The 23101-nt window shown below is 39.3% G+C and overlaps 1 protein-coding gene across 4 annotated transcripts in view; it reads left to right on the top strand.

Annotated features, from left to right (window-relative positions):
* Positions 1-7702: 7702 nt before the first annotated feature.
* PCDH17 (protocadherin 17) overlaps positions 7703-23101 on the top strand; it is a 112537-nt gene continuing 97138 nt past the window's right edge. For 3 of the 4 annotated variants that reach the window (XM_043478025.1, XM_043478023.1, XM_043478027.1), the window contains exon 1: positions 7703-12745. In XM_043478025.1, coding sequence (XP_043333960.1) covers positions 10175-12745 — 2571 coding nt within the window. In that variant the 5' untranslated portion in view covers positions 7703-10174. The remainder of the gene's footprint in view (positions 12746-23101) is intronic. The other variant, XM_043478026.1, reaches the window with a different exon arrangement.

The raw sequence follows: 23101 nt of genomic DNA, 5'->3' as shown, positions 1-23101 counted from the left end.
ACCACCTTCTCCCTACCACCTGCTTTTTCAGCCTTTCTTTCCAGTGGGCATGATATTTACATTTTTCCAAATCTCTGCCTCTTACACCCAGGTAAGTGACTCTGGGAAGCTAAGATTTCAGAAGTTTCCTTCCATGTAGCTGCATCTCAACTATATCCACAAAACGTTCTTTGTTATTCAATTATGTCGTTGCCTTTTTCACAAGATGCACACTTTTCGTTATTTTCCCCTTATTTTTCTAATGATATTGTCAATCATAATTTAGCAAGATTTGAGGCAAGGGAGGAATAGGTGACAGCCACACATGTCACCAATTCACTTTGAAACTAATATTTCCAATTAAACAAGATTTTAGACTTGGATTAATCAGAACTATTTCCCCCTTTTCATGTATGCATGCATTTCAAAGTACTTTGATTTCCTTTTCTTAAATGCTTTCAGTCTTGACTGAAACAATTTGGAGAGATACACTATGCTGTCCACGGTGCTCAAGAGTCTTCTAATCAGGAGTCTGCGGAGCACAAGGAATTCTATAGGTTGCATCTTTATAAGTGCTCCCTTACAAACTATGTACTATTTTCTATGTATGTTTTTATATGAAAATGTGTTGGAAATTGGTTCTAAAGCATTCAGCAAATTCCTGAAAAGGTCCATAACTTAACAATCTAGTGACCACTTTTGGCATATTGCTAATTTATATTTGTTGAAATGGCTGAGTCATAAAATAATTGTTTAAATCCTCACCATGAGTATGTTCTCCAATTGTTTTTGTCTGTTCACAGTAACAGGGCCCTTTACCTCTAACTAGGCGGAATTATATGTCCATCTTTCACTGATCAGAGTGAGGAAGGTTTCTCTATCTCAGTGGTCTTTTGGCTGCTAAACCTGAGTAGTAAAATGGAGAGGCTGCTCCCTGGGTAATCTTTTACTTCCCTGCTGCTTGTGAGGATCGCTTGTAGCACAATAGTTACAATCAATTAAGCTTCCCTCTGCATGTGAGGTTTCTGATCAAAGTACAGGAAGCTTTTTCTTTCAAAAAATTGATTTTTCAATTATTAAAATATATCATGAAGTGCAGCACATCACACAAATTCCTCTCATTTCTCTTAAAATTTTAATATTAGCAGAACAAACCTGCTTTTGTACCATTTTTGAAAAGAGTTATTTCAATATTTGTACACAGTGAGTATGTTAGTGAAGTATATACAATTCCTAAAAGTATTTGTGAAAATATTTTTACAAACTGAATTTATAGATCACCATCAGACTTATTGGAAAGGAGTTCTGCAGCATTCAGCAGATTCTCAAAAGGATCCTTGTCAAGAAAGAATTTAATTACCACTGTATGTTATTGATACACTTTCAGAATATTGTTCATTTATATTTGTATAAATGACTGAACAGTGCAATAATTTTAAATTATTTTTTATGCTTTCCTCTGGTTCATATGCCTCGATCAAATCATCTATAATAAAAACATAGATAATCCTAACTCATCTATTTATTATAGCCAATACATTTCAGGATTTAATTTGTCCATTTTTGAAGTTGAGCTGGACAATATTTAAACAAGTACTCAAGCCTTTAACTTTCTTTTGTTTAATATTGTATTTATGGTTGCCACATATCAAACTTACACTGCAATAACTAATTTTAGTGAGAAATAAAGACACATTGCTCTTTTACCACCAAAGTTGGATTTAAGTTTTTCAGTATTTAATTAAAATACAATACTTCATTATATTTCTGTTTTAGTATTGGCAGTTTATAAGTGACCATGGCTTTTTTTTCTCTCATCTTTTCTAGAAACAGTTAACACTGACTTGGAAAGATGTGGACACTCTCTGAGAGGCTGATGTTAGAAATTAGGTTTCAGCAACCCTAAAAATCCATCCAGCCATATTATTTTTAAAGATGATTCATTCCAGTGATTCCATTTATTTAGCATGATTTCAAAAACATCACTTCATCACTTGAGAGCAGAAATAATGTTATTAGATGTGTACTTGTTTGTGTATGTTTAGAAGGGAAAAGCTAAACAAATGTGCCCTACCTAAAACAAAAGTCTGCTATTTCCAGGGTGACAGACAATAGCTGTTTAACAGTGCTTGGTTTTGAATTGAACTGCTCCGAATTTTTAAAAGATAAGAGGAAATAATGTGTCTAGCTCACTGAAAAGAGGAATTTACATAAGTAGGACATAATTATCCAAGTAAGACCTTGTCACTGAGACTTGGGAGGGTTAATGATTATGACGATAATTAAAATGCAGAGGATTTGTAGAGTACTTATTTGCTTTCTGAAGAGCTCAGTGTACTTCTTATATATTCTATTCTTTTCATTGATCTCTGAGCGATAGCTATGTGAAAGGATGTTTAAATACCTCAGAATAATGGAAAGAAACATCTGCCCTGTTATAATCGTAAGTGATTATAAGCTCTTGGGTTTTGCCTCACCTGAAAGGCAGGACCTCCAATGACATAGCTTTTTGAAACATCATTTCAGGTCATCATAGCAAAACTGACTCTGAGGAAAGAGTGCCACCTACTGAATCATTGCCCCGGTTCCCTCCAAGGGCTGGTCTCTCAGTTTTAGAATCCTCCTAACATGCTTAACTATAAGGTTTAAAATTGTCCTAACACGCTTAACTTAGCATGGGATTGTTGCACCATTCATGAAATAATTATTTTTGTTCCCAGCTTCAGTCATTTTATCTTAACAAGTCATCAGTTACATCTGTAAATTAACCATTTCATTAAAAAACTTTTTTATTTGTTTTGAAAACTAGTATACAAAGAATGATTGAAGAAATATATGTTCTTTAACGCAGAGAATTTCCTAAACAAATGCCTGTCTCTTTTATTGTCAAAGTGGCCACAAGGGGGAGCTAGCATGCAACTTCTTATGGGGCAGGAGCGTGGAGTTTTCACAATTAACTGACCTCTTATTTCTAGCTAAGGCATAAAAAGATATAAATAATGCCATTAGAAATTTATGAAGTTGAAGATAACTTTTCTCAGACTTACATTATACACAATGTAATCCAACTCCCCTTTTTAATGTATGCTAATTAATCCATTAGACACACTGTAACATATATATTTTTAGTGCAACAATTCCTGTTTTCTGTATGACCTCTGTCTCAGCTACTCTACACACAAGTACATGCACACATTTGGTTTAAACCGCTCCAAATAGTTTGCAACTGTAAAACTTAAATATACAAATTTTAAATTACCTCTTAAATTTAAGCCTCAATATTTTCAAATAAACAGACTAAAATATATTCAAAAGTTGATCACTGGTGACTCATTTAGGAATGGCCACTTCTGATTTATATGTATATAAAATAATGTATATATGTCTATAAAATATGTAGCACCAGTTGGAAATTTAGTTTATTATTGTGTGAATGTCAAATTACTAGAAATTCCAAGTTTTTGTAAGGTTAATCCTGTAACTTTAATTTGACTGTTCTTTGGGAACTTACTTCCTGTGTCCAGGAGAAGGGTACCTGTATGTGACTATATCATATTGTAATATAACATACATATCATATAGAACATATTTAATATATATCATTTCTTGACAAATTTTTTAGTAGCAAGATTTAATCATTTTAATTAAAATGAGAAAAAAGTTAACATTCAATTTATCATATGGTTTATAGATATGCTTTACTCTTTTCTAATTTATTATAGAGGAGAGATTTAGTAATAAAAATAGTTTAATTATACAATGTTTCTCTTGAAACTTAAAAATTATACTTAATATGTATTACTTTATTAAAAACATATTTTACTTATCTTTATTCACATTCATAAAGGAGAAAGATGTTTTAGTCATTGTTCTACTAGTAGTATAAATTTGTTTTTTATTAAAAGGGGAAGCTTTGATTAAAAGTTAGCAATTGATCAATAGCTATATGTAGAGGTGAACCTCAGGTATGTCTAACAGACAATGGGAACTAGAACTAGCTATGAATAAAAAATTCACTTGTAAATTTAAATATGATATGGCAATTTTTGATACTTATTAAATCTAAAACAGTTTAGCTGTTAAAGTCATTTTTAAAAATCATCTGTTAAATAAAAATATATGAAATCAGGTAGTGAAATAATGGTAAAAATGACAAAAAAGGAAATAGTGGGAAGGGAATTTTTCAGTTATATAAACATTTGAAACTATCAGCAGCAAAGATTTCTCTTAAGAACTGTATTTTATTGAATTCAAGAATGTAGCAAGTAGGACAAGTTCTGGAAAAATGTTATAATTGCTGCCATTTTGACAACATGCATAAACTCTTGGAACTACAACTATAGCTAGTCAATATAAATGTTAAAGAGTCTCTTGGAGGCAAAATTAAATATCTTCTGTAATTAAAAATCATGAATAATAATGATATTCAATTATTGATTTAATGTAATAGTATTAATCACCCTTTATCAGTCTATAAAAAGAGACCTTAATATTTGTTTGAAGCTTTCCAACTTAATTTATTTTAAAACTCACCTATAATATGTTATCTTATTAATTAAATAATGCTATGTCTATGTGAGTATTTCTCAGTACTCTTTCTTAATGAGGCATCATGCATATATATTTTGTTTGAATCACACAAAAGCTTTGGATGTTCAATATATGTGATAATAAAAGAAGAGTACATGGGGCTTCCCTGGTGGCTCAGTGGTAAGGAACCGGCCTGCAATGAAGAATATGGGTCAGGAAGATCCACTGGAGAAGGAAATGGCAACCCACTCTAGTAGTCTTGCCAGGAAAATTCCATGGATAGAGGAGCCTGGCAGGCTGTACAGCCCACAGGGTCACAAAAGAGTCAGACATGACTTAATGATTAAACAACAACAAAAGAATAATATGATTTTGGTTTAAGGTTAAGACTATCGATTGTAATTTCAAATCATGATTATCAACCAGTTTCTTCTTGAGAAATATGAGATTCTAGATATCATGAGTTATGCTCAACTTTATGGTCCTCTGGATTCCTTATTAAATCTCATATGTTCATAGCTTCTTATGGTATAAAAACCAATCGGATCTTTGTAATGTTAACAATACTTACATAATTTCTTTTTGTTTAAATTGAGCTCAGTATTTTAAGAATAGTTAGAAAGAAATTATTCAAAAACAATATTGAAAACAGAAAAAATGTTTAGGAAAAACAGAATTTGTGTTACAAATTAGGAGTGACTATAGTTTTAAAAATTCTATCTGGTTAAAGGGAAGTCAAACAATGGGAAGTATCATTTGATTCAATTTCCTTTAAAAATGAAATAGGGATGAGACAAAGATTAGAATTAAGGGCGCCCCTGGTGGCTTAGCCGTAAAGAACTTAGCAACTAAAACAACAAGAAGATACCTGATACGCAGTAGTTTTGTTTTGCTCCCCTTGACTGAAACCCTGGGGTAGTCACCATAAGCATGGTAGTTCTCTTTCCATACACTAGGGGGAGGTATGACACAATTACTTTGGAGGGGAGGTGGGCAAGTTGGTGTCTATGATGATGTGCTGGTCTTTTTGAGACACTGTGGGTTTCCCCTCATTTGGATAATAGAAGATCAAATTAAGAATAACCAATAAATCATATTACCATGTCCTAAGAAGTTTTTCATTCTCTTGTTTTTGCTTTATTGTAAACCTCAAGTAAGAATATTTTATGACTTTCCTTGAATGAGTAAGCAATGGGAAAAAAACCAGATTTTTCATATTTAAAAAAAGTAATGATTAATAAATTAATGTGTAACCTCTACTCTTGACTTAAGTTAGTGGCTGCTTTTAAAGCCTCTACACCTCAGATTTCAAGATACACACATTAGGATAGAGGTACTAACCCCTGCCTGAGAAATGTTTCACAGGGCAGTGTGGTTAGGCACTCACTTGGCAAAATAACCTAGCTTTCAACAAAGCTCTAGCTCTCCTGTCTAGCAAATGAATGTGCATGACAAACTACCTCTTCACAAAATCCAAATACATTTTAGGATTTGAAGGACTGGCTGTAAAGAATTCCTCTTTGCATTTTTAAACTCTTAAAGATAGTCTTTTAATGAACTGGTTAACTTTGGATCCAATCATCTGCAAATTCATATTATAGGTTATTTCATTGACTCCTCTGAGAAATAATAGCTCCTTTACCTGAATCTTTAAGCAATTATCCCAACAACAGTCATCAGAACTTTCTTGTAATTGGTCTGGATTTGATTTCTTTGAATCTTGAATGATTCATGTTACAGACTTGTACGTTAGTCATTCACAATTTATAAATGGCAACTTCACTTTAGTATTTATGAATTGCGATCAATACTCTAGCAATCAAAACACTCACCTTTTCTATTTCAATACTTCAATTTTCTTTTGCATTCTTAACTCTTTCCCAGAATGACTGGATCAGGAACAAAGAAGTCCTCCCTTGTGGATGCTTGTGATGATAGTTTGGGGAGAAAGAATCTCTGAGATTAGGAAGTGAAGTTGTAGAAAAAGTAGATGAATCAGGAGTGTATTTGTGTGTGTGTTTGTTTATATACGTGTATGGTGGTAGTGGTAGAAAGTACGAATCTTACCAGATCTCCCATTGATCTGCCTTCCTGCTTATGTTTCAGTTTCTACGCATAGAAGCTTTGGCAAATACGGTCATCAACACCTACTTGGTCTTAAGGACACAGCATTCAAATTTCCACATGGAACTTTAATAACAAGATCACGGTAAACAGAATACCTCGAAAACTACTATGAGTGAATATATGGATGTCAGCTTTACTTTGAATCTGGGCTGAGATGCTGGCGACTTTAAAGGGTAAAGCTCTAAGTATTACTAGCTAGATTTGGGTTTTAACAAGCTCCAAGCTTGAATTGACCGTGAGCCTTTCTCCTTAAAGGAGAGGCGCTTTTTCCTCTGGGGAGACATGGCCTCTCTTTCACTGGGCTTCTGCTTTTCTTCTGAAGCACTTTCATAATCAAGTGACTTTCCTTGCCGGGGTCCCTGGGGACCGCTGATTTTTCTCCGAGGATGCAGAAAGTTACGTATTGATTGCTGTTGCTCGCGGTTTGTTTGCACCGGCGCGGGCAGAAGCGGGCGCGCCAGCACCCTCGCATTTACACACACGCTGAAATACACAACACACACACCCTGCCTCAGAAACACGTACACACCCCTCTGCGCCTCATTTAGATGGGTCCACGCGCAGCCGGAAGATCTACGCGTTCCTAGGTATGGGTGAGTGTACGGTGCGTGCGTGCGTGTGTGTGTGTGAGACAGAGAGAGAGAGAGAGAGCAGAAGCCCATCAGGAAGACCGCAGCTATCTTATTTCTGCAAGCACGCTGCGATTCCGGCTTCCGCGTACATCGGATAAAACAATAAATAAATCGCTGTCAAACTTTTTTTTTCAGATTCTCTTTTTTTCCAGAGGAAGACGGAGGAGGCGTTTCTCCCGGCAGTTTAAGACTCGGGGGACCCTGCGGCGAGGCCCGGGGCGCCCCCGCCGCGGCAAACGCGGGGCTGGGCCAGCCCGGCCGGGCCGGGTCTCGCGGCTCTGATCAATGGCTCTGAGGCGCCGGGGCCGGAGGCACCGCCCCCTCCGTCTGTCCGGCGTTCCCATTGGACCGGGACCGGGGAGGCCGGGTCTGGCGCCTCGCGCCTATTGGCTGGCGGGGAATCAGTATCAATGTTTAAGCGGCGGCGTGAGGTGAATAGAGTCAGTCAGCGAGAGGCGCTGGGGAGAGAGCTGGGACTGCGAGCCCGGCGGATGCGGCAGCGGAGGGCGGCCGGGGGGGACGCCGCTCCAACTGTTGAATTTTCACCTTTCTTTTCCACCGGTGCTGTGCCTGCGGACATGGATTTATTTGCTTTGAAATCCGCACGTCTTTCCCAGGCTGTGAGCTGATCCTGTCAGGCACCAGATTGAAAGAGACCACCCGTGACAGAAAAGGAGGAAAAAAAAAAAAAGCCTCCACAACGGACTGCACAATTAACTACGCACATCAGTACTGGACTTTGTGAATAGAAAACACTGACAGGAAAATCGTGAACTGTGATGCGGAGCTAAGCTGTGAACAGTCTCTCTAATCCAGATTTTTTTCTCTTTTTTTCTCACCCAAGACTCTGAAAGATTTGGGGGTTCCTTTACGCCTAACAAAAAGGGAAGGTTATTTTTTTATTTTTTTATTTTTCTTTTTTAAAATAAAAACACCTAGCAAAACAGACGCCTTGCTTTCCAGAGCCTCGGACTCCGGCAGAAAGAGGTAGAGTAAAAGTGCTGCTGGATTCAGCTTCACCTCCCTCCTCCCCTCCCTCCCTTTCTCTCGCTTTTTCTTTTTTTCCCAAAACATGAATCTGGCTTTTCTTTCTGTAGAGTGAGTCAGAGAAAGCGTTAGGAAGAAGCCACAACTAATGTCTGTGAAGGGAGGACCATGAGGCGAGAGTGAATTCGATTCGTTCCGCTGCTTCTGACTCATCCGGCAGATCGGAACACCTGCATTTCTGGATGTGTCATTCCCGTTTGTCGAGGCGCCTCGAGAACCCGAGATAATGTGTAGACAGACCCGTGCCTAGCATCCCCTGGGCGGTAGCTCCCCGGGGCGAGTGCCCCGGCTGGACCGCCGCGGCCGCAGCTCTTCGTCCGCTGCCCTCGCGACTCGCCCAGAGAGACTGTGAGAGCGAGACTGCAGAATGCATCACGCCAAACCTTGATGTGTTCCTTTCATCCAGCCCACTCCTACTATAGGGAAAAAAAATTGAAGAAAAAAGAAAAAGCCCGCACTTTATTCGCTTCAAATATTCACCACTTTTATTCCTCGCCAAGGTTTTCCTTTCTAGATGAAGAGGACTGGGAGGCAGGGCCATTGGAAGGCGATGCTGAATAGAAAGAAAAGAGAGGCACTTGACAGCCCAGCCCTGTGAATGCAGAGACTGTTTCCCTTCTAGCGAGAGACAGGGAGAGTGTGTGTGTGAGGACTGGGAGGGTGGCTCCCCCTTCTTTTTATTCCGCCTCTCCCTCCCCCTTCAAATCTGCACATCCAACCATGAGTTGCCTGTTGATTTCCTTTCGCCTGGGAAGAAAAGCAAACTGGAATTAAACTGCAAGGGAGAGAAGTCCTTGCTCGCGGGCAGAGAATGGGATGGTAGCGGTGGCTACTGGCTCAGCATAGAGAAATCAGAGTGCGTTCTACCAACAGAGGCGGAGATACATCTCTACATTTTCCCCCTCCCAACAGACTCAAACCGCAAACGCCGATCAGGCTGTGGCTTCCTCGACTTGGGGGAGAGCCTTTTCCGAGGAAGAGAGGGAGGAGCCTCGTGGAGGGAGGAAACTACAAATCCGGACACTAGTTCTTTGCGCTGCATTTCCTCCCCTCCCTTCGGCTGCTCGGAACGGAGAGAGAGAAGGGGGAAAAAAAAAAAAAAAGAAAGAAACACCCTTGGCTTGGAGATGCAGTCTGCCGCCACCGCTGCCTCAGCCGCCAATGCAAGATTAGATCTCTAAATGCAGCAAAACGCTGCCTGAAAACAGACCAACCCGCGAAGCAAGCAGACATCTCACAAGGCTCCGGGGAAGCTTCAATATATCTGACTCTCTCTCTTCGTTGTTCCTCATTCCCATCAATTTCATCACTGGAGAAGAGAAACAAGTAAGGATTTCACTTTCTGATCTGCCTAGAGACACACCTCCCAGCTCCCTCCCCCACTCGATGTGAAGAGTATTCCGGAGGCAAAAAGCTGGAGTGGATTTGCAGCGCCCTAGCGGGAGTGAGGAAAACCTACGGATTCTTCAGCTCATTACCACCCTCCCCAGACGCGATTTCCTTCTTATCGCTGGTCTCATCGCTCAAGTTTGAGTCACCCGAAGTCCAGGAGGGAGAGACAAAGCCCCGGGCTCGCCCCCAGCCGCAGGGAGCCTCCGCCTTGTTCAGAGCCCCTGCAGCTCCGCTGCACCGCTGCTCCCAGCCCAGTGCGGATGCTGTAGATCAACAGGTTCGGGGAACTTGAGCGGAATAAGGAGAGACCGCCGGGTGCCGCATCCCGGGAGCGGAAGGAAGAGAGGATCCAGAGATTTGTGGTTCGCGTCGGGCGCGGAAGCTGCGCCCGGGGCCCCAAGCTGGCGCGCACCCATCCGCTAGCCCCTCCAGTCCGGCTGCTTCTGCCAACACCCCGCCGGTCTGGGATGTACCTTTCCATCTGTTGCTGTTTCCTCCTATGGGCTCCTGCCCTGACACTCAAAAACCTAAACTACTCAGTGCCGGAGGAGCAAGGGGCCGGCACGGTGATCGGCAACATCGGCAAAGATGCTCGACTGCAGCCGGGGCTTCCGCCCGCAGAGCGAGGCGGCGGTGGTGGCGGGCGAAGCAAGTCCAGCAGCTATCGGGTGCTGGAAAACTCGGCGCCGCACCTTCTGGACGTGGAAGCGGACAGCGGGCTCCTCTACACCAAGCAGCGCATTGACCGCGAGTCTCTGTGCCGCCACAACGCCAAGTGCCAGCTGTCCCTCGAGGTGTTCGCCAATGACAAGGAGATCTGCATGATCAAGGTAGAGATCCAGGACATCAACGACAACGCTCCCTCCTTCCCCTCGGACCAGATTGAGATGGACATCTCAGAGAACGCGGCCCCGGGCACCCGCTTCCCTCTCACCAGTGCGCACGACCCCGACGCCGGCGAGAACGGGCTCCGCACCTACCTGCTGACGCGCGACGACCACGGCCTGTTCGCGCTGGACGTCAAGTCCCGCGGCGACGGCTCCAAGTTCCCAGAGCTGGTTATCCAAAAGGCGCTAGACCGCGAGCAGCAGAACCATCACACGCTGGTGCTGACCGCCCTGGACGGCGGCGAGCCGCCGCGCTCCGCCACGGTGCAGATCAACGTGAAGGTGATTGACTCGAACGACAACAGCCCCGTCTTCGAGGCGCCCTCCTACCTGGTGGAGCTGCCCGAAAACGCCCCGCTGGGCACCGTGGTCATTGATCTGAACGCCACCGATGCCGACGAGGGCCCCAACGGCGAAGTTCTCTACTCTTTCAGCAGCTATGTGCCCGACCGCGTGCGGGAGCTCTTCTCCATCGACCCCAAGACCGGCCTGATCCGGGTCAAGGGCAACCTGGACTATGAGGAGAACGGGATGCTGGAGATCGACGTGCAGGCCAGAGACCTGGGTCCCAACCCCATCCCGGCCCACTGCAAGGTCACGGTCAAGCTCATCGACCGCAATGACAACGCGCCGTCCATCGGTTTCGTCTCTGTGCGCCAGGGGGCGCTGAGCGAGGCGGCCCCGCCCGGCACCGTCATCGCCCTGGTGCGGGTCACCGACCGAGACTCGGGCAAGAACGGGCAGCTGCAGTGCAGGGTCCTGGGAGGAGGCGGGCCGGGCGGCGGCGGCGGCCTGGGCGGCCCGGGGGGCTCCGTGCCCTTCAAGCTGGAGGAGAACTACGACAACTTCTTCACGGTGGTGACCGACCGCCCGCTGGACCGCGAGACCCAGGACGAGTACAACGTGACGATCGTGGCGCGGGACGGGGGTTCGCCTCCACTCAACTCCACCAAGTCGTTCGCCGTCAAGATTCTGGACGAGAATGACAACCCGCCTCGCTTCACGAAGGGGCTCTACGTGCTGCAGGTGCACGAAAACAACATCCCGGGAGAGTATCTGGGCTCGGTGCTGGCCCAGGACCCCGACCTGGGCCAAAACGGCACGGTGTCCTATTCCATCCTGCCCTCGCACATCGGCGACGTGTCCATCTACACCTACGTGTCCGTGAACCCCACCAACGGGGCCATCTACGCCCTGCGCTCCTTTAACTATGAGCAGACCAAGGCGTTTGAGTTCAAGGTGCTTGCTAAGGACTCCGGGGCGCCCGCGCACTTGGAGAGCAACGCCACGGTGAGGGTGACAGTGCTGGACGTGAATGACAACGCTCCGGTGATCGTCCTGCCCACGCTGCAGAACGACACGGCCGAGCTGCAGGTGCCGCGCAATGCCGGCCTGGGCTACCTGGTGAGCACCGTGCGCGCCCTCGACAGCGACTTCGGCGAGAGCGGGCGCCTCACCTACGAGATCGTGGACGGGAACGACGACCACCTGTTTGAAATCGACCCATCCAGCGGCGAGATCCGCACGCTGCACCCCTTCTGGGAAGACGTGACGCCAGTGGTGGAGCTGGTCGTGAAGGTGACGGACCACGGCAAGCCCACCCTGTCCGCGGTGGCCAAGCTCATCATCCGCTCGGTGAGCGGCTCCTTGCCCGAGGGCGTTCCTCGGGTGAACGGCGAGCAGCGCCACTGGGACATGTCGCTGCCGCTCATCGTGACCCTGAGCACCATCTCCATCATCCTCCTAGCGGCCATGATCACCATCGCTGTCAAGTGCAAGCGCGAGAACAAGGAGATTCGCACTTACAACTGCCGCATCGCCGAGTACAGCCACCCGCAGCTGGGCGGGGGCAAGGGCAAGAAGAAGAAGATCAACAAGAACGATATCATGCTGGTGCAGAGCGAGGTGGAGGAGAGGAACGCCATGAACGTCATGAATGTGGTGAGCAGCCCCTCCCTGGCCACCTCCCCCATGTACTTCGACTACCAGACGCGCCTGCCGCTCAGCTCGCCGCGGTCCGAGGTGATGTATCTCAAACCGGCCTCCAACAACCTGACTGTTCCCCAGGGCCACGCGGGCTGCCACACCAGCTTCACCGGGCAAGGGACAAACGCGAGCGAGACCCCAGCCACGCGGATGTCCATAATTCAGGTAGGAGACTTTTAGCGTCACTGGGACTTCACTTTCTTGTTGGCTTGGGGAGCTGTCCTGAAACCTTTGAAACAGGACGAGCCACACTGCCAGCTGCTGTGAGAGGGGCACTTACTAGGATTTCCACTTTGGCCACTGCCTGACCAATATATTCTACACATAACCCCTCCCATGTGAATAGTCGAAAACCTACAAGATGTAAAATGTCTTACTTTTGTTGCATTTTAAACGTTTATTTTTTTTTTTATAGGTTTTACAATGTTACCTGGGTTCAGTGTTCACAGTTTATTTTACTTTGCTGGTCTGCATTTCTCTCCGCAAAAGAGGATTACTAGAATAGAACTTTTTTTTTTTTTCCTGTTAATTCACTTAAAATGTTTGTATTTTATTTTAAAAAAATCTGATGGCAAAAGACAGAAATGGATTCCCCAATATTAAGTAGTTAACTACTTTTTAAAAGAAGCGAACTACTTAAGTACAGCATAGCAACCACCAGTCAGAATTTTCAGAGCCTGACTCAATATCAGTTTTTACCACCACCCCCCAAATCAGTGCTTCTCTTTGAAAAGTATTCTAAAGGACACAAATCTTATTAATTCTTCAGCTGAAACTGCAGACAGAGCATTAGTGTAGCTTAAGCTTGGAAATGTGAATTATACTCTGAAGATCTTTGAGAAACTTGAAAAAGTATAGGCTCTAGATATGACTTGTATATATCTATGAAAAGTTTCTATTTATTTTGTCCTGTGATTTTCCTGATCTGTTTCCTTACGGTCATTGAGAGATGAACAGATACACTAGAGGGGCGGTCTCATTCTCTGCTGTGAAAACAGGAGGCAAAGTTGCACTAAAGGCACCTGTACCAAAAAAGAATTCCAGGATGCATTTAATTTGCATACTGCATATTTTCAGTATATCTAAGTGATATTTAATATACATCAGATAGTAGATTCACATTATTGGTATATGAAAAAAACCTAACTGACCCAGCATGGGCGCTAGACTAACAAAAGCAGTTGACTGTGCTGTGTTTAGTTACTACCTAGTTTCTTTATCTACTACGGAGTTGTATCATAAAAACAAACTTAATTTTTGCTTATCATTGTGTGTTGCTAAAGATTACTCTGGATGAGCAATACTTGCAATTTGAAATTGAGTTTACTGAAAGTGACATTTTGGGAGGAAAGTTAGTTTGGGGCAAATGAAAACAATTTGCTCAGAATTTTGTGCTTTGAAAAAACAAATACCTTTTAGTGACACTTGACTCAGTAATGTTTTTTATTATTAAAAACATTTATTATTATAAAACAGTAGTAGAATTTCATAATCTTATCATTTTAAACAGAAGTGTAACAAATAGTAAAACTCAGCAAAACAGTGTCATAATATTTTAATGTCCTTATAAATCAGACTCATACTGAATACTACTGAATACTAAAGTATCCACTGTAGTTTTAAATCCCATTTTTTACAGTGTTTACTATACACTAGTAATCGTGATTTTTGGAGATCTCTATACAACTGAACAAGAAATTTCTCCCATGAAAAATTATAGTTTCTATGAAAGTCTGTGGGTAAAACTGGTATTTTTGATAATTTCTATAAATACACTTGTTATATACTTTTCTTAGAGTTTTACCATTGACAGCTAAAAAGATATCACAGAGGGTTAATGCGTAATCTTCCACTTCAAGTACTATGAGTTGAATTCTTATTTAGTGTCCAATAAGAATGAAGTTTGTGCAGTGAGATCCTCAGCAAGTCTGATTCCTGATCAGTTTAGTGAGGAGCGATCTTGGGTGGAAGTACCCAGGAGGTTTTGCTGGACAGGGGTCCCTTTACAGTGTTTACACCATACTGTTCTTGAAGCTGGCCATTGCCCGAGGGACAGATGATGATGATTCCTCTCATTAGCAGTAAAACTTGAGCCAGAGCAAATCACACACACACACACACACACACACACAGAGTCAAACAAGGCTGGGGAGACAGAAAACAAAGTTTGAACAGAAAACAAAGGAGGCAAACTTCCTTGTTTTCCTGCTATTCCCTTTCTTCCAGAATCTTACTTCATGACATAAAGGCACAGGATAAGTTTAAGCTCTTGAAATGGTTTCCAACCTGGCTCAGTTGCCCATATTGCTTCTACCCTGGGAATATCCTCAATATACAATGTTAAAACAGGCTCTTTTGTTTTCTACTGAGTTTTTGCAGTCTTATAAGGGATGCCTTTTAAGTTCCTAATATGTTAATTTCCTTTTAAGTGTGTCAGGTTTTTCTCAGTACCTATTATGGGGAATAGAGTAAATTGAGTACAGTGACCTTGCTTCTTTTCTTTCTTTTTAAAACTAATGTGCTGCAACCACTTTATGCTGAAGTGACATGCTCAAATTAAAGTGTTCAGGCATCCCATATTCTTGTTTCAAGTTCATTTATTAGTGTGTGTTTATTTAACACAGCCTGCTGAGGAAACATACTATTAAACCCGTGTATTTCTGAAGGAAGAATTTTAATCCACAGAATACGGATGGACTAGGAGCTGTTGGGTCTGGTTTATCTTTATTTTCCAGCATCTTGGGTGCTGTTTAGAATATTCCCAGTGCATTTCTATTGATGAAATGAAAAAAAAAATACTGTTTTGAGATACACTGTTAAAGGGTGGTGAAATGAAATTTAGGAACTTTGGGATTTATAAGACTTATGGTACAACTCAAATTAAAATTTCTCAAAAGATTTTGTGTGAGTTGCAGGCTCTAAAATTTTAAGATTAATATCTATAGATTTTTCAGCATGAATTTTTATTGAGAATAGATGCTGAAAAATCATATAAGCTGATATAAAAACAGTGGTTTGTGGAAAGGTATTTTATTGCAGATTTTCTTCAAGTTTCTTAGCCCATGTAAAGTCAGTCTATAAAGTGTTCAAACAATTGACTAGTGATTAAAACATCCTCAGTAGTGTGAGTCATAATACAATACTATTATAATGAAATATCTTATTAACTTTAAAGCCACAAAAGTAATTTGGAAGAAAACAGGAATACAGATTTTATGGTCAGTTAGACAAATAGATTATTATACAAATTTATAAAAACACTCTTCATCGGAGCAGTTTTCATGTGGATTATTTCATAATTTAGTATGAGAATCTAAAATCAAGTGGAGGTCATTATTAATTGTCACGAGTTACTGCTAAAGGTGACTTATCAAGAATTATTTATTAGCTAGGCAGGTAAATTTTCCACAGGTGTTTTCAATGATGTCCTGGTTGCAAGAGGGAGCAGGCTGGGGACTTCTCACTGATGGGAGAATTTCCAGTTTTGTTTGAACATCTGTGTTTTCAGTTTTGTTTTGTTTTTTTTTTTTGATAGCACCTAAAATGTAGTCATCTTAATATGCTGTCATAGGAGAAAATATGTTGAGCCAACAGAATAAGATATACTAAAATAAATTTTTGAAAGGAATACATTCTTACACAGTGTTTTACAGTTCAATTTTAAAAGATTCACATTCTGGTTGACTTTAGACTTTTTATCCTGGAAGAGGAAATCCTTTTGATATACCTGGATGGCCTTTTCAATAAAAGTGAATTAAACATATGAAAATACCTTCAGTCAATCCAAATATATAAAAATGAGATTGAGGCATAGAGGACTCTAGAATCATAATGTAGACAATAAACTCAGTATCTTAGAATGAAAGGGTGAAAGACAAAATACATCTTTCCTAGCAACATTAACCATTGTCTGTCTTGTTCCTACTTCTCTAATATAAGAGATTTTTGGCTTGGGGCCCGGATGAGTTCTCAAGACCTCTATTTTCACTTCATACTCTGGAATGGTAGGCATTTCAGTAACAAGCACAAAGTATGTGAATAACTTTTTTTTCATTCATGATTTTAAAGAATCTTTTTCAGTATTATTCCAAGATGAAACAGTTTTATTGGGTAAATGCACTTGTTTCCATAAACTCGATATACGTCTCTACTTCTAGGGTTTGTGATGGGCTGAGTAGGAAGGGAATATCCCTATCTTACTGCATGCCTCTAGAATTATCTTGCCCAATTGCATTTTTTAAAGTTTTTTAAAAAGTAGGTTTAATTTCTACTTCAAATTCATGTGAATACACAATCATAAAACATATCTTTCTGTTTTTGAAGTTGAAGTGTTAGTCGCTCACTCATGTCCGACTCTGCAACCCCATGGATTGTAGCTCACCAGGCTCCTCTGTCCATGGAATTCTCCAGGCAAGAATACTGGAGCGGGTTTCCATTCCCTTCTCCAGGGGATCTTCCCAAACCAAATTTGAACCTGGGTCTCCTGCATTATAGGCAGATTCTTTACCATCTGAGCCACCAGGGAAGCTGGCTTCCTGTTTTTACTATATATTAAAAATAGTACGAATAAAGTAGGGATGAACTTTAAAAGATACTCAGCAGTTAAGGTGGATACTCAGCAGTTTGAGTTTCTTTGGAGACGAGTTTAAAATTCAAATTATCATTCTTAATATGTTATTATTTTTATTCTTAGTTTTGTGTGTGCTTTTGAAAATCTCAGCTGCAGTGTAAATCTCTGTGCATTCCTCTATTTTACAATAAATAAAAAATCGAAAGTCATAACATTTTTACTATATGAACTAGAACCCTGAGGCTCACTTTTAGTATCAGCTGATTTAACTGCTCATGAGGTAATAGTTTCTTTAACAATTATTTCTTAGTTTTCAAGAAAATTTTCAAAATATTAGCTAGATGGTACTTTATTATCTTTAAGGTCTTATTCTTACATCTTTATCAGTCTTTTAAAATGTAACAGTAAGATGATTTTTAATTTTATTTAAGTTCTTTGAGTGACTTCTACAATTTTTCTTGAATTCTATGAGTGAATTTTGTAATATCAATAAATACTATTATATAGAAATCTGCATGGAGGATTTTATTCTTGGCATCTTCTTGTTATTTAAGGCTGTGTGCAATCATGAAATATAGAAGGCCATAGAAAAGCATGCTAAATAAAATTCCTATTTCAACTGCTTGAACATATTTTTAGTCAAGAAAATAAATTTACATGTTCTAAAGCATTACCTGTTGCCTATAACTATATTGATCAAGTCACATTCAAAAAATAAAATAAGAACATATTTTCTAAAAACTTTTCTTTATAAAGTTGCTCTTATAATACATTTTATTCACTTTTTTATGATGCATAGATTCACATTTATATATGAGGTTAAAATAAATGTTAGTTTTAAAATAATCCCAAATATTATCTCTTATAAGACTAAGAAGTATACATATTTAAATCTGTAGATAAATATTTAATATTGTTGAAAAGGATAATATTTATACTTTATCATGTTTCACTACTATTGTCAGGTTTCAAATTTTTCACTGTTAGTACTGCTTATGTAATAAATGTGGTAGAAATACATCTATATAAGTAAGAGATGTAAATTAAGAAAATTTAAAAAAAAATTAAGGTTAATAAAGGTTTACATGCCTAATTCAGTGAAGGCTGGCTCTCCCCATATTTATGCAAATGCAAACAATCAAACTTCCTGGCCAAATTAATGTATGCATATACATGTGTATATGTCCTTACATTTTTAGTATAATGTACATAAAGGGTCAAGCACAAATATTAGCCCATTTTTATACTTTTTTATTTCAAAGGTAATTTTCTTTTCTAGGTTGAACTCAAACCTTTCTTTTTCCTTGAAAATATCTTTAAACTTGATAATCTCACTGTTTAAAGCTTCAAACATTTTGAAGTTCCTTAAAATAGAGGCAGTTATTCCAGAGTAGTTCAGGAATAACTGGCTTTCAGTGGACAGTAGGTTGGAGTTTATGTAGATTGGGGCTTCCCTGGTAGCTCAGATGGTGAAGAATCGGCCTGCAATGCGGAAACCCAAGTTTTCTGAGTCTTCGGGTAGTGCGGTGGGGTGTCTAGAGGCACTGTGAGAGTGTATGCTGGGAGCCTGCTGATGAAACCAGAGGGGGAAGGTGAAGCCTCTGGAACTGGTCTGATGCCAGTCAGGAAGTGAAACTTAACTCCCCTATGCTGAGAAGTCTTGCAATACACTCAATAGTGGGTAAATTCTTACAAATGCACCTGCTAATTGTGATTTTAGTCATTGCTTCAGAATGTATTCCCCTCAGTGATTCTTCTGTTTAATAAATCCCACTGGGCATTATCTTAAAGCCATCTTTTAGTAAAGTCATTAGGGAGAGGGTGTTTTTTTTTTCTATTGAATTCCTTCAACCAATGACTGTCTATTTGTTAGAGACTAACATAATGGTCATCTTGCCTATCAATTTGAAGATAGTGTTGACTTCTGACACTCATCTACAAAACACTTTTAAATCTTCATTGGACCTACACTAACCTATTGTCAACCTGTTTTAGCAAAGGAGATGTTGACAAGAATTCCCTTCAAAGGCACACAGTATTTTACAGTTAGTCATAGCTTTCACCACTAGCTTTGACAGTGATTTATTGCTATCCTTTGGTCTCCTGAAATAAATTATGTTATAATAAAGAAGTTCTTAATGGCATCAACATTCTGTCCTGTGACTAAGCAGAAACCTGGTCTTGCTTCCTTGCTACTGCAGAAGTATAAATTCAATATTTTTAAGGTAAAGCAAAAAAAAAAAAAGATGTAACAAAATACAGATGCAAAGTTGTGGAGTGTGGGTGGCATTTTTCACTCTTGTGCACTGTGTTCTTCCAGTGATAGACTGTAAAATTGGTTTCAGACAGTGTTTGAGAGAATCTATTGATATACATGTGACACACTTCTGTTTGTCTGTTCTGATCCTGGTGACATTCTGATTACTGGTATTTGTAGTCTCTGCCCTGGATCTATTCCAAGGAGTTTTATTGTAGTGAAATGACTCTTACAGTTCATTGAGCATCTAGCATAACTGTGCTAAATATGATTGGCACGTTTGCATATATTTATTCAAAAAATAAGGCAGTTAAACAGCATAATTATGGGAAAATGAATCATAACAATAAAAGACCATTTAAGTTAACAAGCTTTGTGATCAAAGGATAAATACAGGTTGGATAAATTAGACTTTAGATGTAACTAATCTGCATAAATAGACTTTGTTCTGATTAGGAGAATGGAATATATTAAAATAATTTAATGGTATAAGAAATGCATTTTATTTCATACATTATGAAATATTTAAAGATTTAAGTTCTTTTATTTATATTTCTGTTCTCTGAAATGGTCATGAACCATATTTGTGTTGAATGAAAAACAGGCAAGGTAATGACGGCTATTATCTTGTAAACTTTTGTTTGGTAGAATACACGCTGTAAGAAAAATATTTATTTTTTAGGTTTGTAATATTTTTGATTGATTTTTAATTAGTGAAACATATTAAAGGGGCCATTTAAAGGAAAATTTCTTGTTTACTTCTTTTATCAACTAGAAGCAGCCTTTGTAGAATATGAAAGTGTGAACATTAAAGCTCTATTTCATGTTTTCAAAGCTATATATTCATAATCGTTTTTTAGATATATGCTGTTTTCAAGAAACACTGGATACATGTTTGTAAATTATATTAATATGGATATATATAATATGGATAGTGACTATATTCTCAACTTTTCTAATGCTATTTTGATGGCATATATATTTTTAAGTGATAGGTTTAACTTACGTGACTCAACTAATTTCTTTCCAATAACTGTGGTGCTTAGGTATGTTTTCTTAAGCTTCACTTGGTGGTAACTTTAAAAATGTAATTTAAGCATAAGTCATCAACTGGTATACTTTTACAATATTTCTACCTGAATCAGTAATCATTGTTAAGCAATGACTGAATTATACTTATACCTAGAATTTTCATGTCCTCCAATTCAGTAAAACTCAAAATATATGTATATATATATATACATATATATATATATACATATATCCCAAATTTTGATAGCTTTTATAAAGCAGAATCACAATTATTTTATTATAGGAAAGAAATGTACACAGGGTCAAAATTTCATTTTTATTTTTAGAATACAATTTTAGACAATGTCTTAGAACAATTTTTAATGTTTATTTATGTGCAATACAAGCATTTGTATCAGTTTCAAGATGCAAAGCTATAGTTTTCATACTTACAATATATTATTCCTTTTATTTTCACAGATTCCCATGTAAAAACCTTTGCTAAAAGATCTTCATTTTATTTTGCACACAGCATATTTTAACAGAATATACTGAGATTATTTTAGGACTGAATGTTTGATAGATGTTTGCTATTTTTCCACACCAGAGCAACTGAATATGCAAAACTGACATATATATGTAAACAACTCACTTATAATTGCCACGAGAAGGATTATCCATCCATAGTATGAGGTTACCAAAATGCACTTTTACTGATGCAAATAAATAAAAATTTCTGGGCAACTTGAAAAATAATTAGCTTTGACTTCAATAGTTCTATCAGCAAAAACCCAGGAAATTGCTCGATATTGGTGACTTCTATTACTGTGTCTTCTTAAGACACAAAATTTCTATTTTGCTTTGGCAGTTTTGCATCTGTTTTAAAATAGTTTATCGCAAATCAACTTAATGCACTAAGAATATGAATAAGAGGAGATATAAACCATACAAAATGAAAGATAAATCAATCATCTATCATTACAAGCATTCCCATTAAGATAGAATTAAAGATTGTGTCAAACTTGCCTTCACATAGTTTTAAGGCAAGACACTCGATTGCTTTATGTTTATTATTTTAGCTTTGGATGACCTTGTGTAACATTAATGAATTGTGTTTTTTCTGTTTTAAACCAACCCTTACTCTCTTACTTTAATCTTGATTGATTAAATCAGAAATTTCTGATTAATGAGAAATGTTTGGAGATATAGGTGACTCTTACTTGGCATGGCATAGGCACAGAGTGCATTTGTAATTTTAGGAGCAATGAAAATATATTGGTGCTAATACATGAATCTAAATGTAGGATAAAGACACTTTATTGAGAGAAGATATTATATGAAAAATAGGAAATATTTTGATACAATACATAGATTGAAAAAAAAAATAGTTTAAAACCTGATACTTTAAATGTTTGCAGATGCATGGATAGTAACCATTAGATAAATTTCCAGATCCTGACCTTCTAGGAAGGCTAGTATTTATTCTTAGATGATAATAAGGCAGAAAATAAGGAAATTATCTTAGTAAACAAATCCCATTCCCAGTCAAGATAAGGTTACTGACAAAAGCCTATTCTGCAGTGTGGCCCTCACGTCAGCTGTGCCAATACCAACAAATGAAGCAGAATGACTAAGCTGGGAGAAACCAGACAGGGAATACATTTAAGGAGACTTTTTTTTTTTTCCTGATTTTGAGCAATAGGTTTTCCATGATTTTTTTTTTTTTTATAATCGAGACAATTACATAGTAATTTGGGTTAGAATGCATGCCCGGTTCCCAGTTTCAAAACCCAATTTGTTACCACCTGTGGCTATTTCTATTAAAAAAAAAAAAAGAAAGAAACATAATTACTATGAGTCTCAGCAGTCTTAGAGTAAATTTTTGCAATTACAATGCTTCCCTTGGGCAGATGTGTGAAAATGGCAGATTAATTCCTGCCAGGATCTTTCTGTTCCTTGTGCATTTTTAGTTTTGGTGTTACCTGCTTATTAGAGTGGCTCTGTTTGCTCTGGTTAAAGGTTATGTCAGTGTTTCCATAATAAATCTCTAGAAATGAAGATTCACAAGTCAGCCATTAAATTTTGCCTTAGGTGAAAAGTTGACATGTAACATCTCAGCAAAGAAGTAGTTATTATTTTCCATCACACTCTGTTGCTGGGTTAAGTTTGAAGTAAATGGTAGCAGGACCATTTGGCAATGTTGAAAAAGCAGGACTTAGACTAGCAGGCAAAAAGAAAAGTGCAGTCTTTTGAACTATGAAATAATATCTAATCAACAGAAGCTGATGGAAATATTTTAATTCTGTGCTTCATCTCTAGCTACTTAATGCATAAGATTTTTAAAGAGCCACAATAAAAATATTGAGACTGGATAGCTAGCAAGAGATTTAACACTCCACAATTTCTGTTCATTCCTTCTTTTCATTATGATGTGTAAAGTGAAAGTGTTAGGTACTCAGTCATGTCTGGCTCTGCAACCCCATGGGTTATAGTAGCCCACCAGTCTCTGTCCAGGGCATTCTCCAGGCAAGAAGGCTGGAATGGGTTGCTGTTCCCTTCTCCAAGGGATCTTCCCTGCCCAGGGATCAAATCCTGGTCTCCTGCATTGCAATAAGATTCTATACTGTCTGAGCCACCAGGGAAGTCCTGAGATGTGTAAACTATATTCTTAATAAAGACCTAA

Source organism: Cervus canadensis, chromosome 9 (genome assembly GCF_019320065.1).
Source record: "Cervus canadensis isolate Bull #8, Minnesota chromosome 9, ASM1932006v1, whole genome shotgun sequence".
Classification (NCBI taxonomy): domain Eukaryota; kingdom Metazoa; phylum Chordata; class Mammalia; order Artiodactyla; family Cervidae; genus Cervus; species Cervus canadensis.
This window is presented reverse-complemented; position numbering and strand designations above follow the sequence as displayed.